This window comes from Nomascus leucogenys, chromosome 6 (assembly GCF_006542625.1).
Source record: "Nomascus leucogenys isolate Asia chromosome 6, Asia_NLE_v1, whole genome shotgun sequence".
Lineage (NCBI taxonomy): Eukaryota > Metazoa > Chordata > Mammalia > Primates > Hylobatidae > Nomascus > Nomascus leucogenys.
This window is the reverse complement of record NC_044386.1, coordinates 29,764,385-29,787,838: the sequence shown is the minus strand read 5'-3', so window position 1 is coordinate 29,787,838 and position 23,454 is coordinate 29,764,385. Positions and strand designations below refer to the sequence as shown.

At 45.6% G+C, this 23,454-nt stretch overlaps 1 protein-coding gene, 1 non-coding gene and 1 pseudogene across 3 annotated transcripts in view; 2 read left to right on the top strand and 1 right to left on the bottom strand.

Annotated features, from left to right (window-relative positions):
- The window catches only part of MTMR12 (myotubularin related protein 12), an 87,571-nt gene extending 75,269 nt beyond the window's left edge, over positions 1-12,302 (top strand). The window contains exons 13-17 of one of the 2 annotated variants that reach the window (XM_030813950.1): positions 293-465; positions 4,314-4,481; positions 5,505-5,666; positions 6,385-6,444; positions 9,062-12,302. In XM_030813950.1, the coding sequence (XP_030669810.1) occupies positions 293-465; positions 4,314-4,481; positions 5,505-5,666; positions 6,385-6,444; positions 9,062-9,631 (1,133 nt within the window). In that variant the 3' untranslated portion in view covers positions 9,632-12,302. The remainder of the gene's footprint in view (positions 1-292; positions 466-4,313; positions 4,482-5,504; positions 5,667-6,384; positions 6,445-9,061) is intronic. The other variant, XM_030813951.1, reaches the window with a different exon arrangement.
- On the top strand, positions 4,563-4,673 carry LOC115835593. Its single transcript, XR_004030634.1, has one exon. It is a non-coding gene; the product is annotated as a U6 spliceosomal RNA (small nuclear RNA).
- Positions 12,303-17,343: 5,041 nt separating the features above from the next.
- LOC100579773 lies at positions 17,344-21,698 on the bottom strand (annotated as a pseudogene).
- Between the last annotated feature and the right edge of the window lie 1,756 nt (positions 21,699-23,454).

The window sequence follows — 23,454 nt, the reverse complement described above, 5'->3', positions numbered from 1 at the left end:
CATGCTGAAAGTAGCTTTGTAATGCTGCATTTATTTATTCAGTATGCAAATCCATATTTAGTACCAGTGTATGCCAGAACCTGTACTAGACATGCTAGAGCAGTTCATCTCTCAGTCTGAAAACATAACCCATTGTTATTGGCTCTTGCCTTTAGGGAATAAGAACATGACCATTAATAGTAAACCTTGGTGTTGGGAATCCTACTTTTAACTGTGCAAGTGAGAGCATTCTGAAACTTTTTAACATTTTATGCCCTCCTTCCTCTTTGCACTGCTGCTGGGCCTCTCCTAGAGGAGAATGCATCCGACCTCTGCTGTCTCATTTCCTCTCTGGTGCAACTGATGATGGACCCCCACTGCAGAACCAGAATTGGTTTCCAGAGCCTCATCCAAAAGGAGTGGGTCATGGGTGGCCACTGTTTCTTGGATCGCTGCAACCATCTCCGCCAGAACGACAAAGAGGAGGTGAGTTCCCTCACTGCAGACTGTTTCCGTCATGGGGAGAACTACTGAATCTCTTATTTAATACCTGTCATCAGATGTAGGATTGCTGCTTGCAAAGTGTAAGCCGAACAGGTTTGTTAAGAAAACTAGGATCATTTCATTGTGTGATGACTTTGGATACTTTAAATAATAGTGAAACCTTTCCCAGAGGAAAGAGATATTAACAAGTATGTTCAGAGTTTTCTAAATTGTGTACACCAAGGGTGTATACATATTTCATAGTGGGAATAATATTTATTAATAAGACTTAAATATAAAGTAACTCAGTGAGGGAGACTCCTACCTTTTCTACAAAATTAGTCTTTGCAATAAATAGATATGCAGGGTGCAGGTTTTCTACAGAAAATATAGGTTGAACATCCCTTATCTGAAAGTCATGGGACCAGAAGTGTTTCAGATTTCAAATTGTTTTGGATTTTGGAATATTTGCACTCCATTACTGGTTGAGCATCCTTAATCCAAAAATTGGAGGCCTGGCATGGTGGTTTGCACCTGTAATCCCAGCACTTTGGGAGAACAGGAGTTTGAAACCAGCCTGGGCAACATAGACAGACCTCGTCTCTACCAAAAATAAAAATAAAATAAAATAAACTGGGCATGGTGATGCCTGACTACAGTCCCAGCTACTAGGGAAGGTGAGATGAGAGGATTGCTTGAGCCCGGGAGGTCAAAGCTGCAGTGAGCCATGATTGTGCCACTGCACTCCAGCCTGAGTGACAGTGAGACCCCATCTCAAAATAAAGTTTTAGATTTTGGAACTGAATGATTTCAGATTTTCAGAGTCAATTTTTTTTTTTTTTTTTTTTGAGACGGAGTCTTGCTCTGTTGCACAGGCTAGAGTGCAGTGGTGCAGTCTCAGCTCACTGCAGCCTCTGCCTTCTGGGTTTAAGCTTATCTCCTGCCTCAGCCTCCCTAGTAATTGGCATTACAGGTGTGCCACCATGCCTGGCTAATTTTTTGTATTTTTAGTAGAGATGGGGTTTCGCCATGTTGGCCAGGCTGGTCTTGAACTCCTGACCTCAAGTGACCCACCTGCCTCAGCCTCCCAAAGTGCTGGGATTACAGGCATGAGCCACCGCACCTGGCCATTCAGAGTCAATTTTCCTTGCACATAAACCTTTTTGAAATAAAGCACAGGGGCCAGGCACGGTGGCTCACACCTGTAATCCCAGGACTTTGGGAGGCCAAGGCAGGTGGATCACAAGGTCAGGAGGTCGAGACCATCCTGGCTAACACGGTGAAACCCCGTCTCTACTAAAAATACAAAAAATTAGCCGGGCATGGTGGCACACACCTGTAGTCCCAGCTACTCGGGAGGCTGAGGCAGGAGAATCACTTAAACTCGGGAGGCAGAGGTTGCAGTGAGCCGAGATTGTGCCACTGCATTCCAGCCTGGGTGACAGAATGAGACTCCGTCTCAAAAAAATAAAAATAAAAAAAGAAAGAAAGCACAGGGTTATGTTAATGCCATCTGTTACCAGGGCCTTAGTGGTAGCGTGGGTGGGACTGTCCCCACAGCCTCTTCTGCTTCTGTCTGGATTAATCGCCCCAGACCTGGACCTCCAAGTTAGCATTTTAGGTCACTTGGTGAAAATGAGTCCCCCAAATTGTGGTGTACATGTCTAGATGACAGCTGTACACACTCCTTTGGCTGCCTTATTGATGATTGGTGGAAGGAAAAATGAAAACACACAAACTTCCTTTAATCAACTCACCTGCAGCACTGACGTATGCTAGCAGTGTGACTTGTGGTTTTTCATACTCCAGGTAGTCAGCATGTCTGTCTGTGGTGCAGAACAGCTTAACACAGAATGCTGTGGGCACACAGAGCCATGGCTCCTGATCGTAAGGGCTTGGCAGATTCCTTGGGTGATCCAGGTCTCTCTCACTGATCAAGATGGTTTCTTTCAGGCCTGGCCTATACTCATCTGTGTCCCATTGAGATGAATAGAAATCACATCTTTCAGTCCTGGAAGGGACTTTAAGGAACTAATTTGAAAGGTTGACGGCATTTACATAACATGGGAGGCAGAGAGAACTGATACTTTGTGGAGATGAGTATGGTTGTTTTTTTCTTTTTTTTCTTTTTTTTTTGGAGAAGGAGTTTCGCTCTTGTTGCCCAGGCTGGAGTGCAATGGCATGATCTTGGCTCACTGCAACCTCCTCTTCCCAGGTTCAAATGATTCTCCTGCCTCAGCCTCTTAAGCAGCTGAGATTACAGGCATGCCCCTCCATTCCCGGCTAATTTTGTATTTTTAGTAGAGACGGGGTTTCACCATGTTGGTCAGGCTGGTATCGAACTCTTGACCTCAGGTGATTCACCCACGTCAGCCTCCCAAAGTGCTGGGATTACAGGCGTGAGCCACAGCGCCCGGCCTTGTTTTGTTTTTGAGACATGGTCTCTCTCTGTTGCCCAGGCTGGAATACAGTTGCACAGTCATGGCTTACTGCAGTTTCAACCCCCTGGGCTCAAGCAATCCTCCTGCCTCAGCCTCCTGAGTAGCTGGGACTATAGGCGTACACTACCATGCCTAGCTAATTTTTGTATTTTTTGCAGAGATGGGTTTTGCCATGTTGCCCAGGTTGTTCTCAGACTCCCAGGCTCAAGTGATCCATCTGCCTCAGCCTCTCAAAGTGCTGGAAATACACACATGAGCCACCGCGCCTACCCATATGTTTTTGTATATCTTGAGAAAAGGAGGACTGGCAGGCACCACGTCTAATGGGGAAAGAGTCTAAGGTCTAAGAAGAAACCTGATCTGCTGCTGTTCACCCAGCCCTTGGAGAAGTCACTCGTATTTTTTGAGCCTATTGCCCTGCCTATACATTGCAGTTCAAATATTTTCCACTCTATTTAATGATATTATGCATAAAATGAAGTGTGAAATAAAGTTGCTGTACAAATGTTTCTTAGCATCTCAACATGGATATATTGGAGTTTTGAAGGAAAATTGAAAAGAAACATGAGCCCTGTGTGAGACCCTGGGGACCGGCCTCCAGGCATCTCCAATCTTCCCTTTCCTCCTCTGTAAAGGAGAGACTAACATAGCTTCTCTTAGCCCCCTGGCAGGATCACTGGTGAATCAGGGAGGATAAGCGCTTTCTAAATGATAAAGCACACTAGAAACTACTCTCCCTGCTCATCAAGGGCTCACCCCGGGAGCTAATAAATGAGGCTTGTGGATTTGTAAAGATACATTTTGAAAACATTTTGAAACTCACTGTCACTGCTTCTCCCTTGTCTCCCATCCCCGTTGTCTTCTGGGCCCTCACTGCGGGGTGGACAGTGAGGCTTCTCCTTCCAAGTTGGTCTCCAAGACCAAACTCTGTCAGTTAGTGTGTGGGCAGATGAGGAATGGAAGTTCCCTCCCACCCCCCATAACTTTTTATTGACAAAATTCAAAGTAGCACTCACAATTAAGTAACATTTTTTTGGTAATACAGTATTACTAATGGAAGAATGGAATTTTTTTGGAGGAGTTAATGTTTTGCTTAATTGGGGTTCTAAGTTAGTGTTTTCTATTATCAGAATCAGTTGCAGATGCTCATCTGTAATACTGATCCATAATGAGGTTTTTACATATTTCATCTTTGAAATGTCTTTGACACAGATAGGCATGTAAATCGCAAGCATGTGATTTCAGTTGAGCGTATTTCTCACTTGGGATGGAATGGAGTATTCTGTGTTTCCCAGAGAATGAAGTCCTCAGAAGTGCTTATTCCACAGCTGTTGAGGTGGCTGCCCCCTGAACTCAGGATGGCTTGCTCTGGGCTCTGCCCACCAAGTAACGTATCTTGTTTTCATGCAGGTTCCTGTGTTCCTGCTTTTCCTAGATTGTGTCTGGCAGCTGGTGCACCAGCATCCCCCGGCATTTGAATTCACAGAGACTTACCTGACTGTTTTGTCAGATAGCCTGTACATACCTATTTTTAGCACCTTCTTCTTCAATTCACCTCATCAAAAAGATACTAACATGGTAAGAGTCCCTCTTAGGAACCTGTGTATTAAAGAGGCTTCTTCTCACAAGTAGGATGCAGTAATACTGTTGCTAAAAATGGTGCTCACTTGGCAGCACATACACTAAACTAAAGTTGGAATGATACAGAGAAGATTAGCATGGCCCCTGCAAGAGGATGACATGCAAACTCATGAGACGTTCCGTATTTTAAAAAAGATATTGAACACTAACTATATACCAAGCATTGGTCTAAGAGCTTCTTAGGTATTAATATTTACTCCTTACAGCACCCTATGGCGTATGCATTTTTATTATCCTGGAGGAAGCTGAGGCAAAAAAAGGATAAGTAACTCACCCATGGTCACATGGTAAATATTGGAACTGGAAGCAAGTGTTGAAGCTGGGGAATTAAGCAAAATTCAAAGCTGTCCGTTTGAAAGACAGTCAGACCAGATGTCCTCCCATTTTGCCTGATGCCTGGAACTCCTCTGTGAAGAGAATGGGAACCAGCAGAGCAGGGAAGCTAGCCTTCTCCTTCCATCTTAACCCTTTTGGCCCTTCCTGGACTGTGCCCCCAATTAGATAATCTCAGTGCTTCTGAGCAGCCTCCTGAGGGCTGCAGGCTTTGCTTGAGCTGGGAGGATTACCAAATCCCCCAGTGAAGTAGGAGCAACAGCCCTGCTTTCAGAGCTCAGCCTTGTGACTCACCAGCTTCGTGACCTTGGGCAGTTCAGTTTTCTGAGCCTTGGTTTCCTCAAATGTAAAATTGGAAAAACAACAGTTACCTCGCGAGGCTGTGGAAGCACCCAGCACAGCGGCTGGCACATAGACTGCTGGAAAGGAGGTGTCCTTGTTCTTGCCCTCCTCCCCCACCAAAAGCTTGTAGTGAATAACCACAGGTAGCCTCAGCCTTAAGTGCCCACAATTATTCATTCTTAGGGCACGGCAGGACCATGCTTCCTGGTGCCTGTGTCCAGAAGTATGTGTTTGCCTTCCTCAGCCCTCCCTGGAAGACAGCATGACCTGTGCTTGTTTTGGCAGGGTAGAGAAGGCCAGGATACACAAAGCAAGCCTCTGAATCTGCTCACCGTGTGGGATTGGTCGGTGCAGTTTGAACCCAAAGCCCAGATGTTGCTCAAAAACCCTCTTTATGTGGAAAAGCCAAAACTGGACAAAGGCCAACGGAAAGGAATGCGCTTCAAAGTAAGATGTCCACATGTCTAAACCCCCTTCAGCTGCCCAGACCCCGTGCATGTAATGATAAAAGGTACTTATGGATTCTGTCTGCCAGCATTTTCTACCCCTCGAAGCTGTCTGCAGAGTTGAGACTTGTGATGGTCAAATTGTCAAGGGCCATTAGAATCCTTTTCTTTCAGCAAATCACCTTTGCCCTGGTGCAACAGGCCCATTTGCCAAATGTCACTGTGGATGCTGCCGCCCTGGTCATACTCCATGGAATTGTGTCTTGTCCTGCCTGTGTGTGTGTGTTAGTAGAGTAAAAGGAACATTGATTGTGTGGGTTTTACTTGGCCGATACCAGTTCATTTATTATAATAAATAGTAAGACTTTTCTTAATGAGCTGTGCCTGTAAACCACAGGTTGCAAAACTGTCAAGGGCTGCAAAGTCTCTGTCACAACTACACCTCTACCATTGTAGTACAAAAGAAGCCTTAGTCTGCTCTGCCCATGGAGTAGCCATTCTTTATTCCTTTACTTAAAAAAAAAAAAAGGAGCCTTAGTAGGTGAACAAGTAGGCATAGCTGTGTTCCAGTGTTTATGAGAACAGGCACCAGGCCAGATTTGGCCTGAGGGGTGGCCAGTTTGCTGACCTATGCTATGAACCACAAATGTCAGAAACTCATTTTAGTTGATAATCCCTAAGTTCCCTAACTGATGAATTATTTAACTGACATTTCCTAGCTCTGTCTCCAGGCCCAGAATTTCTCCCCCACAGAGTCCACAAAGGAGAGAGCAGTGATGGTAAGTCTAAGTCAATGCGTGTCACTGCCTTCTTCATGCCATCCTTATCCTGCCTGATCTGGAGGGCTTCAGAAAGCCTGGCCCTTTCTGGTGTTAGAGTTGGTTCCATTCTAAAGAGGACTGGGGACCTGGGTGAGCCACGGCCAGCAGAGACGATGTTGGCTGCTGAACGACTCAGAACAGCCACTCTGCCCTTTTAGGGGCCGCAGGCCCAGGGTGGAGTTTCCCCTTTCTGGCTGAGCCTCTCCTGCCAGTTTGACCAGAATTGCCCTGAGCCCCAGAACAGCTTGGCCAGAAATTGGTTTTTCTTCAGCATGTTGCGCCCCCTGGTGGCTGCATGCACATTCTCATGAGCGCTGGATTGGCACCACAGAAACTGCCCTGTGCCGGAGTGGCAGGGGACCTCAGAGACAGCGAGGACAACGTCCCTTGTTTTACAGGGGGGAACCTAAGGCTCCCCCTTCCAATAATGGATTTCATTTCTCTCCTCAGACTTAGCTTTTCTAATCATCTCTTTTCCTTGGGAGATAGGGACAGACAGCCTAAGCTCCAGGAGTTGGCAGGTGGGAAAGGACTGAGCTGAAGGGGTGGAGAATTTCAGGTTGCACTAGCTAAATCACAGTTAGGACGGGGGCGACAAGAAACCTTGAAGCCTTTGGGTAAGAAGACCAGATATCAGGTGGGACAACGTGTTGAGTGGCCTGGTGGCCTGGGGGAAGTTCTGCAGAGACTCTGAGGAAGCAGGGGCTGAGCAGCATGTGGTGCTGCCGTGCGAATGCCACACGGGGGCGGGGGGACCCGTTCCAGTGTGCAGCCTCGGTGTCAGCCGCAGGCTCGGGCTAGGCTTTGGCCTGCAGAGCTGCTGGCATGTCAGCTGGTCTTGAGTGCTCCCTTCGCTTAGGAGATAGAGAGAAGGGGGCTTCCAGGACCAAGGGGAGCTCAATAGAGAGCCCAGGCTCTGGAGCCAGACTATTTGAACCACCTTTGGCACCGAGCAGGAGTGCCTTTGGCAGATTGCTTACTTCTGTGCCTTAGTTTCCTTGCTTGTAAAGTGGGGCAATAATAGCGACTTTGAGAATGAGGTGCTCAGTGAATGTGAGTACTGAGCACAGAACCGAGCAGGCAGGAAGCACTGGGTGGTGGTTCAGTGTAGTCCCTGCCCTGCCTGGCACATCTTCACGACGGAGAAAAAGAGAGGCCACTGAATCCTGGCCTTCATCTTTCCTGACCCTGGATGGAAAGTCAAATCCTGGTCACCTCCGAGTTGTGGTCTTGTGGATGGTTTTGCTTTCTTTTTAATATTTTTATTGTTATTCTGTATTTCATAATAAGGAAATAATTTTCTTTACAATAAAGAATATCTTTTTACAAGGAAGAACCACTGATGGAAATATGTTAGAGAGTTTTAGAGTGAGCCTGAAAATTAAGTTGTTATCTTTTCTTACTTCAAATGAACAGTAGCAAAAGAGCTGGACAAACAGCTTTTCCCCACATGTTTTTACTTCTGCTTTGGGCACTGGGGAACCCTCATGACCTTCTGACCACATCCATCTTTTACAACCCTTTTTTTTTTTTTTTTTTTTTTTTTGTGAGCCGAAGTTTCGCTGTCATTGCCCAGGCTGGAGTGCAATGGCGTGATCTCGGCTCACTGCAGCCTCTGCCTCCTGGGTTCAAGCAATTCTCCTCCCTCAGCCTCAGGTGCCCACCACCACACCCTGCTAATTTTTTGTATTTTTGGTAGAGATGGGGTTTTGCCATTTTGGCCAGGTTGAGGTTGGTCTTGAACTCCTGGCCTCAGGTGGTCTGCCCGCCTCGGTCTCCCAAAGTGTTAGGATTACAGGCATGAGCTACTGCGCCCAGCCTCACAACCCTTTCACAGTGCACCCCCAAATATAATACTCTGCTCTGGCCACAGAGAGAATGACCAAGGAGGGAAATATGAAAATGCTCTCCCATTTTCTACTCCATGCAGGTTGCCAGACAGGTCTTGTCAGCTTAGCTGGCTCATCACGTTTCTTTGCTCTCACTTGCCTGTTTTCTTTATCTAAAAGAATCTTTATGACTTAGGCTTAAACTCCCACTGGATGCCTGCTAAGCTGCTATTTCACCCATGCGATAGTATCTTCTGGTAGTTAGCAGTGCCTCCTTGCAGTCGTTCAGAATATTGTAGTGGTTAACAGCCTTAAAGTTCTCAAAGAAGAAACATCTTTTTCTCTTTAGAACATGAATAGGCCTGACCCACAAGTTCCCCTAAATCATTAAACTATCTTAACTTAAACAGCTTTTTCAGAAGTACTTTGTGTCCTGTGGTGCCCCTGTGACAGAGGAGGAGGGCACCAAAAGCTCCTTTCTCTGTGTCCCAGCATGCCTTTCTGCACAGCTGCCACGTGCACCTGCTTTCCCATTTGTTTCTGGCACAGTGTGCACCATGGGAATACACAGGAATACCCCACCTCTGGATGTCACAGTGTGTTAATGAGTGTGCATTCACATGGCAACGCTGATGTCTCTTGGAACTTGTTAAAGCAGGGTTATGCTCTTTTTTTTTTTATGGTAACAGCTGTTAACTGTGCTTGTTATGTTAACCAGCAATTTTTATTTGTGTTTTCTCTCAAAGCATCAACGACAACTTTCTTTGCCACTTACACAATCTAAGTCATCTCCCAAAAGAGGATTTTTCAGGGAAGAAACAGATCATTTAATTAAAAACCTTCTGGGCAAGAGAATTAGCAAACTTATTAATTCTTCTGATGAGCTCCAAGACAACTTTCGAGAGTTCTATGACAGCTGGCATAGCAAGCCCATGGACTACCATGGTTTGTTGTTACCGCATATCGAGGGGCCCGAAATCAAAGTCTGGGCCCAGCGCTACCTGCGTTGGATTCCAGAAGCCCAAATCCTAGGTGGTGGCCAAGTGGCCACTATGAGGAAACTCTTGGAAATGATGGAGGAAGTCCAGAGTTTACAAGAGAAGATCGACGAGAGACACCACAGCCAGCAGGCCCCCCAGGCCGAGAGCCCCTGCCTGCTGAGGAACTCTGCCCGCCTCTCATCTTTGTTTCCTTTCGCTCTGCTCCAGCGACATTCCTCTAAGCCCATCTTACCCACCAGTGGCTGGAAAGCTTTGGGAGATGAAGACGATTTGGCCAAACGAGAAGATGAGTTCGTGGACCTAGGGGATGTGTGACCTGTTTGTTGAGTGATTGTGAAAGAGGAATGTGGGAGATTGGGACAGCTGATCCCTGGATTCATGTCACGCTACAGCTAATGCTGGCCGGGTCCTTAGCCCAGCACTCCGTTGGAATAAACCTGGGCCTTTGGGAAAAGAGGTGGCTCTCATTATTTTTCATGATTCTAGAAGACTATGCAATTAAAACCACATCCGTAGTATTATTAATTGGAAGGAATTATTACTTGACCCGTAATAGGGTTGTGGCCGTTTTCTGATGCCTAAGTATTATACAGAGCCCACAATGGCCAGTTTACTACCAGAAAGGGCTTCAGTAAGATATTCTCGGACTTGATACTTTCTTCAGATCCTCTTTGTGCCAAGATAATTTATCCAGTCATTGGGAATAGTAAGTTTCTGTGTAACCCATCTGAATTATAGAAGCAAGTTCAGCTTTATGTATTTGTATGGCAAGTTGAAGATTCAGATAGAGGTATTAAGATGTGTGGCATTTACTTAAACCATCACATTTTTTTCTTTCTACGCCCCCTTGCCTGTAAAACACCTGGGAAGTTCCACTGGTGTCATCCATCCTGATGCTTCAGACCACCCTCCCTTCTTCACAGACCGTGTCACTTTGCCTGTGGGTGGGGGCTAGCCAGCCACCATCCTCTTTTCTGTGCTGCCAGCCCCAGGTCTTCCTCCGCCTGCTCCACACCACTCGCCGCTGTCCCTCTGCACTCCCTGCCGTGGTGTGTGTAGTCCCAGTGTCTCACTGCCAAACCTCTTGGTTACACTGTGGGGATCTGTTTCTTTGCCTGAGATCCTTCCTGAGGAGCTTCCGTTCCTCTGGAGTCTCCCCTTGTTTGGAACAAATCGCTTCGCCTTTTTCTACTTGCCTGCTGAGGCTTTGGAGCACTTGTGATTGCAGTTTTCTGCCGCAACCCCTGAGCCGAGTTCCTCACATTCTTTTACTTTATGGACTGATGGGATTGGGTCACTTTTGAATGTGGCTTTCATAGGAAAGCAGCTTAAACATAAATATCAGAAGTGATGATTATCATATGATACCTCAGTGATTTTAAAAGCCATAGAAGAAACTTGACTATGCCTGGTCACCTTGGATCTGCTGTCTAAATGAGATATATATATATATATATCTCATATATATATATTTTTTTTAATGCAGGAAAGTATACTTTGTAAGGAGCAGTTTTTTTTGTTCTCAGTGGAACCCTGTCAAATCTCATAAAAGAGGAAAAAAACAAAACTCATTAGAATGTTTTAAATTGAATGTTTGCCTTTTACATATGTTTGCTCTTCAGTATGGATCCCAATTTGAATGTTACATGTTTGGAAAAACTTTCAGTTGCTCAAGGGCAATAAGAAAATTTTAGGCTGGGTGTGGTGGCTCATGCCAGTAATCCCAGCACTTTGGGAGGCTCAGGTGGGCGAATTGCTTGAGCCCAGGAGTTCGAGACCAGCCCGGGCAACATGGCAAAACCCCCTCTACTAAAAATACAAAAATTAGCCGGGTGTGGTGGTGCATGCCTGTAGTCCCAGCTACTCGGGAGGCTGAGGTGGGAGGATCCCGTGAGCCTGGGAGGTGGAGGTTGCAGTGAGCTAAGATCGTGCCACTGCACTCCAGCCTGGGTGATGGAGCAAGACCTAGTCTCAAAAAAAGAAAATTGGAAACTATTGACTAAGAGAAGTTTCTAGGTTTGCACTGAATTGTCTTTTGTACATACGGTGAATTGTTTTGCTGTTCTCCCCACTCCATATTAATGCAGGAGCCAGGTTGGTCTGTTAAGATGAATAAAGGTTGAGGGGAGGGCAGGATTCGTGCATCTGGGGGCCAAACACATGTTCTGTCTTGATTGCCTTAAGAGTTACTAGCAAGGTCAGTGTTAGGCTTGCAATAGGGATTTTAAAATACACTAACTAGTTCCTTAGCTACCTTCACATACATTTTATAGGCCTTCTTAAATTAGCACTAACCTCCACTTCCTTCTCTGCCCCATTGCCTCCCAAATATGCTATGGAGCTATTTTTGTTACCACATTATAACGTGAATATTTATACAGTTGCCTCTTCAGGCTTCGTAATTTTCATTCCAAAAATGCCCGGTGTGATGCTTTACACTCTACAAAGTATGGTTTAAAGGCACAAGGTCATGGCCTTTGTCATAGCAGTTGAATGTGCATTGAAATATTTTTCTATGATTTTTTTAAAATTACAATAGAAAAATAAGCTGTTGTAACGTGTAAGGTCATGACAATTTTTGTATTTATATTTGAAATCAGATTTCTATAACTTGTATTTGTGTACAGAATTCTCAATGGATTTATATATTGTGAAATTTTTATCCGAGATTGGGATGTGGATTATGCTTAACAGTGAAAGCTGAAATGAGACCATTTACTTTGTTTAAAATGCTGTACTGTGCAAGTTTGGAAATGTAAATTAATTTACTGTATATAATATCTTGAGTTTGTTTATACCTCCAAGTTTTTACACTGAAGATAAACTAGCTTTAATTCAAAGCTTTTTTTTCTTTATAAGGGAATAAGCCGTTGAGCTAAACCTGTATACTTGTGCTTTTTATTTTCTGGATGCACAACGAAAGTTTATACTTGTATCTCACTGCATCATATCTGATTGCAGAAATTAAAGCACAATTTACAAACAATACTGTACTTGGTGTGGTTGGTATAACACATGGAGTAATCCCTTTCATTTTTTCGGGAAATACTGAGCATGTACTGGATACTTGGCCAGGCCAGTGGGGACAGCAGGGAAGAGTGCAGTTTGCGTTCTTGTGGGGCACAGGGAGGTTTGGTGGTGGGAACCAATAACCAAACAAATATTTAAAATCTCAGGCGATTTGCAGTTACATGTATATCACAGCACTATTCACAATAGCAAAGACATGGAATCAACCCAGGTGCCCATCAATGATGGATTGGATCAGGAAAATATGTACATATACACCATGGGATACTACACAGCTATAACAAAGAATGGAATCATGTCCTTTGCGGCAACATGGATGTAGCTAGAGTCCATTATCTTAAGTGAATTAATGCAGAAACAGAAGACCAAATACTGAATGTTCTCATAAGTGGGAGCTACACATTGGGTATTGGACATAGAGATGAGAACAACAGACACAGGGGACTCAAAATGGGGAGGGAGTCGGGGAAGGGTTGAAAAACTACCTGTTGGGTACTGTGTTCACCATTAGAGTGATGGGTTCAATTGAAGCCCAAACTTCAGTATCGCACAATATACCCATGTAATAAACCTGCACATGTACCCTCTGAATCTAAAGTAAAAATAGTAAAAAAATCTAGCTGGCACTGTGGCTCACGCCTGTAATCCCAGCACTTTGGGAGGCCAAAGCAGGCAGATCACCTGAAGTGTCGGGAGTTCAAGACCAGCCTGGCAACGTGGTGAAACCCTGTCTCTACTAAAAAATACAAAATTAGCTGGGTGTGGTGGCACATGCCTGTGATCCCAGCTACTCGGGAGGATGAGGCAGGAGAATCGCTTGAACCTGAGAGGCGGAGGTTGCAGTGAGCCAAGATCGCACCACGGCACTCCAGCCTGGGCAACAGAGGAGGGCTCCGTCTGAAAAAAAAAAAAAAAAAAAAAAAATCCTAGGTGATGATAAAATGCTGAAGAAAAAACAGGGTGGGGATAGGGTGATTAAAAGAAAAGAGTTTTTAACCCTGAAATCAAATATTATTACCTCTCTGCTTTTTGTGGGGATCCGTAAAATTAGAATTCTGTTACTCTGGAATAAAAATTGCTGGAAGAGATCTGAGTACATTTAAACCATGAAAGATAGAAAAAGGCTTTGTTTTTGCTTCCAGAGAGGTTAAGTGAGCGAGCACAGGGTGAGATGGCTTATGAGAGCAGGATTTGTTTCTAATTCGTTTTGTTTAATACTTAACTAGATTGAGACATAGCACTTTGTATGTTCTGAGAAACAAGGTTCATATTTCTTTGACCTTTCCTACCTACAGAGGAGACTTCCCACTCTGCTGCTTGTCCCCATCCCCCTTTCCTATCTGGCCAGCACACTACTATGTCCAGAAAGCTAGCTCTGAGACATCCCTGGAATTTAATAAGCTCTCATGGATGCCACGTGCTTTTCAGATGTTTTGCTTCTTTGGTGTTTGTATTAAATTCCCAAGTAGTAGTTGTGACCATAGAGTTTAGCAGCTTCTCGTCTTATTTTCCACATTTGTTTAGCTCTTGTACTTTTGGTGGACTTAGCTGTCTCTCATTCTTGATTTTGCTTGTTCCTTGATGTCCAGGTGAGGGCATGGAGGGACTTGGGGAGTAAAGAGTGGAACGTTCTCCATCCAGTGTGAAACAGGGTGGGGGGCTGGCTCCTGTTGGGAACTAGCCCCTGTGCCTTCATATCCCCTATCATTAAGGGAGTTGGAGGCAGAGGGGGCCTGTCTATAGCCTGTTCTCTGGCCAGGCGCGGTGGCTCACACCTGTAATCCAGCACTTTGGGAGGCCAATCACTAGGTCAGGAGATCGAGACCATTCTGGCTAACATGGTGAAACCCTGTCTCTACTAAAAATACAAAAAAATTAGCCAGGCATGGTGGTGGGCACCTGTAGTACCAGCTACTTGGGAGGCTGAGGCAAGAGAATGGCATGAACCCAGGAGGCGGAGTTTGCAGTGAGCAGAGATCACACCACTGCACTCGAGCTTGGGCAACAGAGTGAGACTCCATCCCTAAATAAATAAATAAATAAATAGAGCGAGACTGCATCTCTAAATAAATAAATAAATGAAGCAAGCAAGCCTGTTTTCTGAGCCCTTCCTGTGGTTGTGTGCTGGGCTTGTGTCCCACTGTGGCTCTAGATTATTTATAAATGCGTCCCTGGGGCAGGATAATTTGGGGCTGAGCACACAGGAAGCCCCTGCCCTGCTGCAGAGACAAGAGCTATAGAGATGCATGGCCTTATTGGGTCCACCTTCCACACACACACACAACACCCTGAAAAGTACTAGTATGAGGGTGGGAGAGGCAAGACCCTGTTTGTTCCATGGGTTTCAGTGTAACCAGGGATGTGTCCAAGTGCCTAAACTTGAGTTTGTTGATAATCAGGCTAGCTGTGGGTAGTTAGTGCAAAATCAGTGTTTTAAATATCACATATTGAAAAGTAATCTGTGTGGTTTTATGTCTAAAAACAGACATCTCAGCCTGTTTTGTGGTTCAGACCCAGGTTCTTTTCTTTTTAAATCCCCTATTACACTGTCTGCCCTTAGCAATTAAAGGATATGAAGTGTGTCATCATATGAAAATATGCACAGTAAGCTTTTTTCAATATATAATCTGTAGGTTCACACACAGTAAGCTTTTTGGACTTGTTTTTTAAAAACTTTCATTTTGCTAGCCAGTTTCATAAAGGGCTGTCTGGCCCTGAATGTTTTTATGAAATCCTGAATGGAGGGCTTTTCAAATTGTCTTCGCAGAAGTTTGGGGCCCAATGAATGTCGTGCTTACTCATCCCCAGCACTGAAAGGGCACAAGTGCATGCCATTCCTGGGAAGGAAAAGAATGCAGACGGATGGCATTTCATCCCTGGACTGACCCTGAGGACTCTGCTTGGAACGCTACTGCAGTAGCCTCCAGGAGAGGATGGAAAAGACCTCTCCTCTCTCCCCAGCTGATGGGGGTGGAGTGGGGTGGGGGGAAACAGTAGAGATTGGTGGAGGTGGGGCAGGGGTGGACTGGGAAGGGGCACAAGGGAATGTTCTGGAGTGATGGTAGATGGTAGCCTTGTATATCTTTTTTTTTTTTTTTTTTTGAGACGGAGTCTTGCTCTGTCGCCCAGGCTGGAGTGCAGTGGCACGATCTTGGCACTGCAACCTCCGCCTCCCAGGTTCAAGCAATTCTCCCGCCTCAGCCTCCCGAGTAACTGGGATTATAGGCACACACCACCACACCTGGCTAATTTTTGGTGTGTATTTTAAGTAGAGACGGGGATTTGCCTTGATCAGGCTGGTCTTGAACTTCTGACCTCAAGTGATCCACCTGCCTTGGCCTCCCAAAGAGCTGGGAATACAGGCATGGGCCATCGCGCCTGGCCAAATCTTTCTATTTTTTAATTAAAAAAACTTTTTTTTTTTTTTTTTTTTTGAGACAGAGTCTCCCTCTGTCGCCCAGGCTGGAGTGCAGTGGTGCGATCTCGGCTCACGGCAAGCTCCGCCTCCTGGGTTCACGCCATTCTCCTGCCTCAGCCTCCCAAGTAGCTGGGATTACAGGTGCCCACCACCACGCCCGGCTAATTTTTTGTGTGTGTGTGTATTTTTAGAAGAGACGGGGTTTCACCGTGTTAGCCAGGATGGTCTCCATCTCCTGACCTTGTGATCCGCCCACTTCAGCCTCCCAAAGTGCTGGGATACAGGCGTGAGCCACCACACCCAGCCAAAAAAAAAATTTTTTTTTTGAGACAGGATCTCATTCTGTTGCCAAGGCTGGTGTGCACTGACGTGACCACAGCTCACTACAGCCTTGACCTGCATTTTGTAGAAATGGAGTCTCACTATGTTGCCCAGGCGGGTCTTGAACTTCTGAGCTTGAGTGATCCTCCTGCCTTGTCCTCCAGGAGTGGTGGGTTTGAAGGTATGAGCCACCATGCCTGGTTCTGACTCTCTGAAGCCAGACTGCCTGAGTCTGAACCCCTGCTTTGCAGCTTACAAACTGTAGGATAACATCCCTCCATCTCCCTTTCCTCATCAGTAAAATGGCACCATGCCCGGAACCCACCTTACTGGGGAGTTGGAGGGTTAAGGTTAAGTGTCTATTACAATGTAAATATTCAATACATGGAGCTATTATTGTCTATGTGTGTGGTCATTTACATACATCATGTAAACAGAGGGATGTGTGTGAGTCTGTGTGTGTTTAAACTTAATCTCCACCCCAGGAACAATTAACATTTGAAGTATCCTAAACAGGAACCCAGGTTCCAAAGGTGGCTACATAAGCACTTCAAATGTTTTCAAAATCTATCCCAGAAGGTTTGTTTGAGCAGCACATGGAATGTTAAAAATCATCTTTCAAAGGTGCAATGAGTGGGTACTTGAGGTATGTGGTTGGCTAGAAATATCAAAGAGGCCTCACTCTCACACCTACAGGATATACAAATCCATCAGGCCCAGCAGTATAAAGACATCGGAGCCGAGAACAAGGCCTAAAAACCCTCCACATCACCAGATGGACTGCAGGGTTAGCTGGTCCTGCTGTCTCATTGCATCTTTTTGTTTTTGTTTTGAAAAAGGATCTTACTCTGTCACCCAGGCTGGAGCGCAGTGGCACAGTCATGGCTCACTGCAACCTCCGTCCCCCGGGCTCAAGTGATCCTCCCACCTCAGCCTCCCTAGTAGCTGGGAGTACAGGTGCGTGCTACTGTGCCCGGCTAATTTTTGTATTTTTAGTAGAGACAGGGTTTTGCCATATTGCCCAGGCTGGTCTCTAACTCCTGAGCTCAAGTGATCCACCTGCCTCAGCCTTCCAAAGTGCTAGGATTACAGGTGTGAGCCACCATGCCCAGCCTGTATCTAATGTAAGAGTAAAACTTTCATGCAAGGTATCATGTGGAGGCCTGAGGACAGACAGTGGGAATCTTCCACAAAGCCTAAGAACAGGAAATATGACTATTTTTTTTCTTTTGAATTTTTAATGACCAAAACAAAGCATCTAAAACCGCAGCCTCTAGAAGAACCACTTGTTCTTGCCTGTCTTATATCTCTCTTCAAACTTGACCTTGGCCTCTTGTCGGGCCTTGCATTTAAGAGCAGGGTCTCTGAAGACATTCTTATTGATGACAGTTTTGTCTAAGGGGATATCCACAGAGTACCTTGTGGCCATTAGGTAATTGTAGTTATAAATTTTCACAAAAGACTTGATCTTTGACCTCTTGGCGATCTTCTTCTTGCCCATGGCAGCTGTCACTTTGAGGGGATAGCGGTCAATTCCAGCCACTAGAGCATGGCTGAAGGGGGCGATCTGAGGTGCCATCATCATTGCTCTTCACAATGACGGGTTTGCGTCCAGAGTAGCGTCCAGCCAGGACAAGCACCACCTTCCCAGGTTTCATGAATTTGCCCATTTTGGCAGCAACCACTCAGGCCTACAGCAAAAAGGCGGAAATTTTGGGCTGTTAACAAAAGTCCAAGGTGCCCGCTGTCACTGTAAAACACCACTGCTGGGGAGGTGGTGGTGATGGAAGCAGGGAGCTATAGCCCTGTCTGCCTCTAACTGCCAGAAGCTACTGACACCAGAAGGACATCACTATTGCCGAATGGCCAAGTTGACTTAGGTCAATCTATGACATCCTACAGATTTACTGGAAATTCTATCATAATTACATTATAGTTGATTTACTGGATATTCATGGTTATATCTGGGGGCCTCCTTGCTCATTCCTTAGAGCTGTGCGGGAGCCCAGGACATATGAATTCTGCCGGTGGCCTTCTGTCCACCATGGCTGCTGCCTAGGAGCGCTTTGCCTGAGGTCTATATGTCTTAGTTTGGATTCCCCCAGAAGCAGGCTCTGGATCGAGGATTTGGGTGCAAGTGGTTTATCTGGGCAGTGTTCCCAGGTACCACTGTGAAATGATGGGGAACAGAGACAGGGAAAACAAAGAATCACGAATACAGTAATGAACGAGTGACCATGTGGAGCATGTTTGGAATAGTCCCACAGGAGAGTAAGGAAGTTGGGGTACTGACAACAACTCCTCTCCCCACTAGTCCAGGGCGGGTTGCTCCTGGGAATCTGTTGGTGTGTGCAGGGACTGCAAGAGATGTGGGCAAGGGACCGCCTACTGCAGTCCATAGGGTCCGCTGGGAGATGGACAGCCTTCCTGCCACAGCAAGTTTGGGGACAGCATCTCTGACAAAGCCTCCAAGACAGGCACCTGGCTGGCTTGGTCTAGCCTAGCCAAGCACACTGTGTAACAATCCCCCACCCAGGGGCCAGGCCTCTGCAACATGAGGTAATGCCCAGATATTTAGCTGCTCATCCAAGGGGGTGGTACATCAAAATAAGAAAACAGCCAGGTGTGGTGGCTCACACCCGTAATCCCAGCACTTTGGGAGGCTGAGGCAGGCACATCACCTGAGGACAGGAGTTCGAAACCAACCTGGCCAACATGGTGAAACCCTGTATCCACAAAAAATACAAAAATTAGCCGGGCATGGTGGTGGGTACCTATAATCCTAGCCACTCAGGAGGCTGAGACAAGAGAATCGCTTGAATCTGGGAGGTGGAGGTTGCAGTGAGCTAAGATCGTGCCACTGCACTCCAGCCTGGGCAACGAGAGTGAGATTCCATCTCAAAAAAAAAAAAAAAATAGTATCATGGCTAGTTCAGGGTCTTGTCTTTTTAAAGCGAGACCCTTTAAAAAGGGTCAACAGGCTATCGTTTTTTTTAGTCAAGGCAGAATTTTTAAATGTGGGGCTGATAATTTTTGGTTTCCACAAATTCTAAGTAATAGTCTCCCTCTTCTTCTCTGAGGCAGCTACAGTTTCTTACCTGTTTATTTTAAAAGAGATTACAGTGGCTTATGCCTGTAATCCCAGCACTTTGGGAGGCCAAGGTAGGTGGATCACTTGAGGTTGGCAGTTTGAGACCAACCTGGCCAACATGGCAAAACCCCACCTCTACTAAAAAATACAGGCTGGACGCTGTGGCTCACGCCTGTAATCCCAGCACTTCGGGAGGCCTAGGCGGGCGCATCCCGAGGTCAGGAGATCGAGACCATCCTGGCTAATCCGGTGAAACCCTGTCTCTACTAAAAAATACAAAAAAATTAGCCAGGTGTGGTGGCAGGCACCTGTAGTCCCAGCTACTCGGGAGGCTGAGGCAGGAGAATGGCGTGAACCTGGGAGGCGGAGCTTGCAGTGAGCCAAGATCGCACCACTGCACTCCAGCCTGGGCGACAGAGTGAGACTTGGTCTCAAAAAAAAAAAAAAAAAAATTAGGGGCCGCATGCAGTGGCTGTTGCCTGTAATCCCAGCACCTTGGGAGGCTGGGGGAGGAGTGGATAACCTGAGGTCAGGAGTTTGAGACCAGCCTGGCCAACATGGTGAAACCCCATCTCTACTAAAAATATAAAAAAATTAGCCGGGTGTGGTGGTGGGTACCTGTAATCCCAGCTACTCTGGAGGCTGAAGCAGGAGAATTGCTTGAACCCAGGAGACGGAGGTTGCAGTGAGTCAATATGGTGCCACTGCACTCCAGCCTGGGTGACAGAGTGAGACTCTGCCTCAAAAAAAAAAAAAAAAATTAGCCAGGCGTGGTGGTGTATGCCTTCCTGTAGTCACAGCTACTCGGGAGGCTGAGGCAGGAGACTCCCTTGAACCTGGGAGGCAGAGGTTGCAGTGAGCCAAGATTGCACCACTGCACTCCAGCCTGGGCAACACAGCGAGACTCCAAAAAAAAAATATATATATATATATATATGTATGTGTGTGTATATATATATGTATGTGTATATATATGTATGTATATATATGTATGTGTATATATATGTATGTGTGTATATATATGTTTGTATATATATATCTCAATATGTAATATATATGTATGTATATATCTCATATATATGTAATATATATCTATATATCATATGTCTTATATATCTATATATCATATATATAATCTGTAGGTTCACACACAGTAAGCTTTTCTATAAATATATATATATTTTATATATATATCATGATATATAGATGATATATATATATATGATTCCCAACATTTAACCATTTTGAACCAGTACGACACTGCCAACATTTGACCACTCTTTACTACAAAAATGACATTTTCATGTGGTTCAAATTAAACATATGAATTTGAGATTGGGCAGGGGTATTGTTTATACCACATCTCTTTATCTTGCTTTTTTTAGTCTGCATTGTCTCATGGAAATTGCTCTGAATTGAGGTGGAGTTCTAATGCATTTATTTGTTTATTTATTTATTTAATTTATTTATTTTGTTTTATTTTATTTTATTTTATTTTTTTTGAGACAGGGTCTTGCTCTGGCACCCAGGCTGGATTGCAGTGGTACAGTCAGGGCTCACTGCAGCCTCAACTTCCCAGGCTCCAGCGATCCTCCTACCTTGGCCTCCTGAATAAACTGGGACTACAGGCGCGCACCAGCACGCCTGGCTCATTTTAGTATTTTTGGTAGAGACGGAGTTTCACCATGTTGCCCAGGCTGGTCTTGATCTCCTGAGGTCAAGCAATACCCCCCCTCCTCAACCTCCCAAAGTGCTAGGATCACAGGCGTGAGCCCCCACACCCAGCCTCTAGTGCATTTTTCCACGGCTTCTCAAAGGGCATGTGCAGGGAATTGTGACAGTCTTGTCTCAAGCCCATTCCTCACTAATGCTTTCAGCTCCCTCCTACCTCAACAGAAACTGCCTGATTTCTCCCCAGTCCTGCTTGTGGGCTGCCTGTGCCTCCCCTTTATGAAGGGGCATCATTCTTAGATTCCCAAAGCCTGGGGGCCAGTCTAAAATGCCCTTCCTATTTCTATGAGGGAATCGAGTTTCATCCTGTCTTGGGGCTTCTAGGTATGGGGCTGATTTTCCAGAACTCTTGAAGATTTGACCCACACTGCCCCTTGCTTCATAGGAAATGGCAAAACTAACTAGATGATTATGTGATTCAATCCTTAATGTGGAGTTGGAGTTTTTATAAAATTAAAAAAAAAAACAAAACTCTGCACAATGCCTTGAATATACAAAGCACCTCTACATTCATCTCAGTTCAAGTCCTGCCAAGCCTTTGAAGCACAGTAACATTCTTACATGTGCAACACCACCCCCAGATCGTTCACACTACAGAGCACTATTCAGGAAAGAAATGTTTCGTGATTTTTTTTAAAAAATGAGTGAAAAGCCAAAAAATTAAACAGCCTCTGTTTATAGTAGGTGGTAAGAAAAATGTAACGTAACACATACCATTCCCTGCCTTTTGCATAACCAGTTTGATGCATAGTTCTACTGTGCGAGGAGATTCAAAACTTGCTGGTTTTCTTCGTAATAACATAGCACATGCCAGGGAATAAGGGCTCAGTGTGTTCTAGGCACAAGGAGAACTTATTCTGGACTGACTCAAGCAGAAAGGAGCCAAATTGTCAAGACAAAGAGCAGCTTAGACGCGTGAATGCCAGCGCGACAGCCATGGCTGCTCCGTTCAGAGATGTAGTTCTGTGGTTAGGCCCCAACGGCTCGCATTTTTGGGTGCTCCTCTGCTTAAATCAGGTGGTTGAAGGTATTCGTGGCTCTCAGAAAGAACAGGCTGGGGAGAGGGAAGTTGTCCCGCAGCTGCAAGTTTCTTTGAGGCCTCTCTTTCCATTTTGGCTGCTGGCCAAATATTCATTTTAACTAGGGACCTACTGTAGGACACAGAAGTGATTGCCCAGGCGTGGTAGCCCTGCTGTCTAATTTTCACTCAGTAAATACATGCCGAAAAAGCTAATTCAGGAGGGTGAATTTAAACCATTAGGTTCGAGATTTGTTATATTATTATAAAAAATCATCTTTAATATTTGTGGATAGAGCCATCACCAGAGATAAAAAGGGCAGTTTGGGCCGGGCATGATGGCTCATGCCTATAATTCCAGCACTTTGAGAGGCCAAGGTGGGAGGATTGACTAAGGCCAGGAGTTCGAGACCAGCCTAGGCAACATAGCGGGACCCCATCGCTACAAAAACAAAAACAGAACTAGCTGGGTGTGGTGGTGCAGGCCTGTAGTCCCAGCTACTCTGGGAACTGTGAGGTGGGAGGACTGCTTAAGTCCGGGAGATCGAGGCTGCAGTGCACAGAGATTGCACCATTGCACTCCAGCCTGGGAGACAAAGCAAAACCCTGTCTCCCAAAATAAAAACCAATAAAAAATAGATAAAAGGGCAGTTTTATTAATAAAGAAGATAGGAAAGAAACTCCTTCCAAGCACTGCGGATCTAACCCAGCACTGTCAAAGGAGGCTGTAGCTCCGGCTCCTCTTTCTGCACCAGTCCAGGCTGCATGGCGCGTGGCCCACCATTCTCCCGCAGTCCTACCTGTTCCAGGGGAAGTCTCGGCCTCCTTCTTCCCACACCCAGGCCCTGTACCTATGCCCTCCACCCTCCCAACCCCCCCTCTGTTATCCCTCAGGAGCCTTTTGCTTTCTATTATGTTCTGTTTCCGAGTCCTTTGGTCTCTACAGACCCCGCCCGTTCAATGTGCCCTGGTCTAGCCTATCTCAAAACAAAATGCATGCCTGGATCCTACCTTCCTCTTCAAACTACACTCCCTACCCCCATTCCCTGTCTTCACCAGCCGGACAAACTTATCATTTATTTATTTATTTATTTTAAGAATAATCTAGCCGGACACAGTGCCTCATGCCTGTAATCCCAGCACTTTGGGAGGCTGAGGCTGGTGGATCACCTGAGGTCAGGAGTTCGAGACCAGCCTGGCCAGCATGGTGAAACCCTGTCTCTACTAAAAATACAAAATTAGCCGGGTGTAGTGGTGCATGCCTGTAATCTCAGCTACGTGGGAGGCTGAGGCAAGAGAATTGCTTGAACCTAGTGGGTGGAGGTTACAGTGAGCCAAGACTGTGTCACTGCACTCGAGCCTGGGCAATGAGAGTGAAACTCCGTCTCAGAAAAGTAATAATAATAATAATAATAATAATAATAATAATATTTTTATGTGTTTATTTTTAGAGATGGGGTCTTGCTATGTTGCCCAGGCTGTACTTGAACTCTTGGGCTCAAGGGATCTTCCCAGCCTCCTGAGTAGGT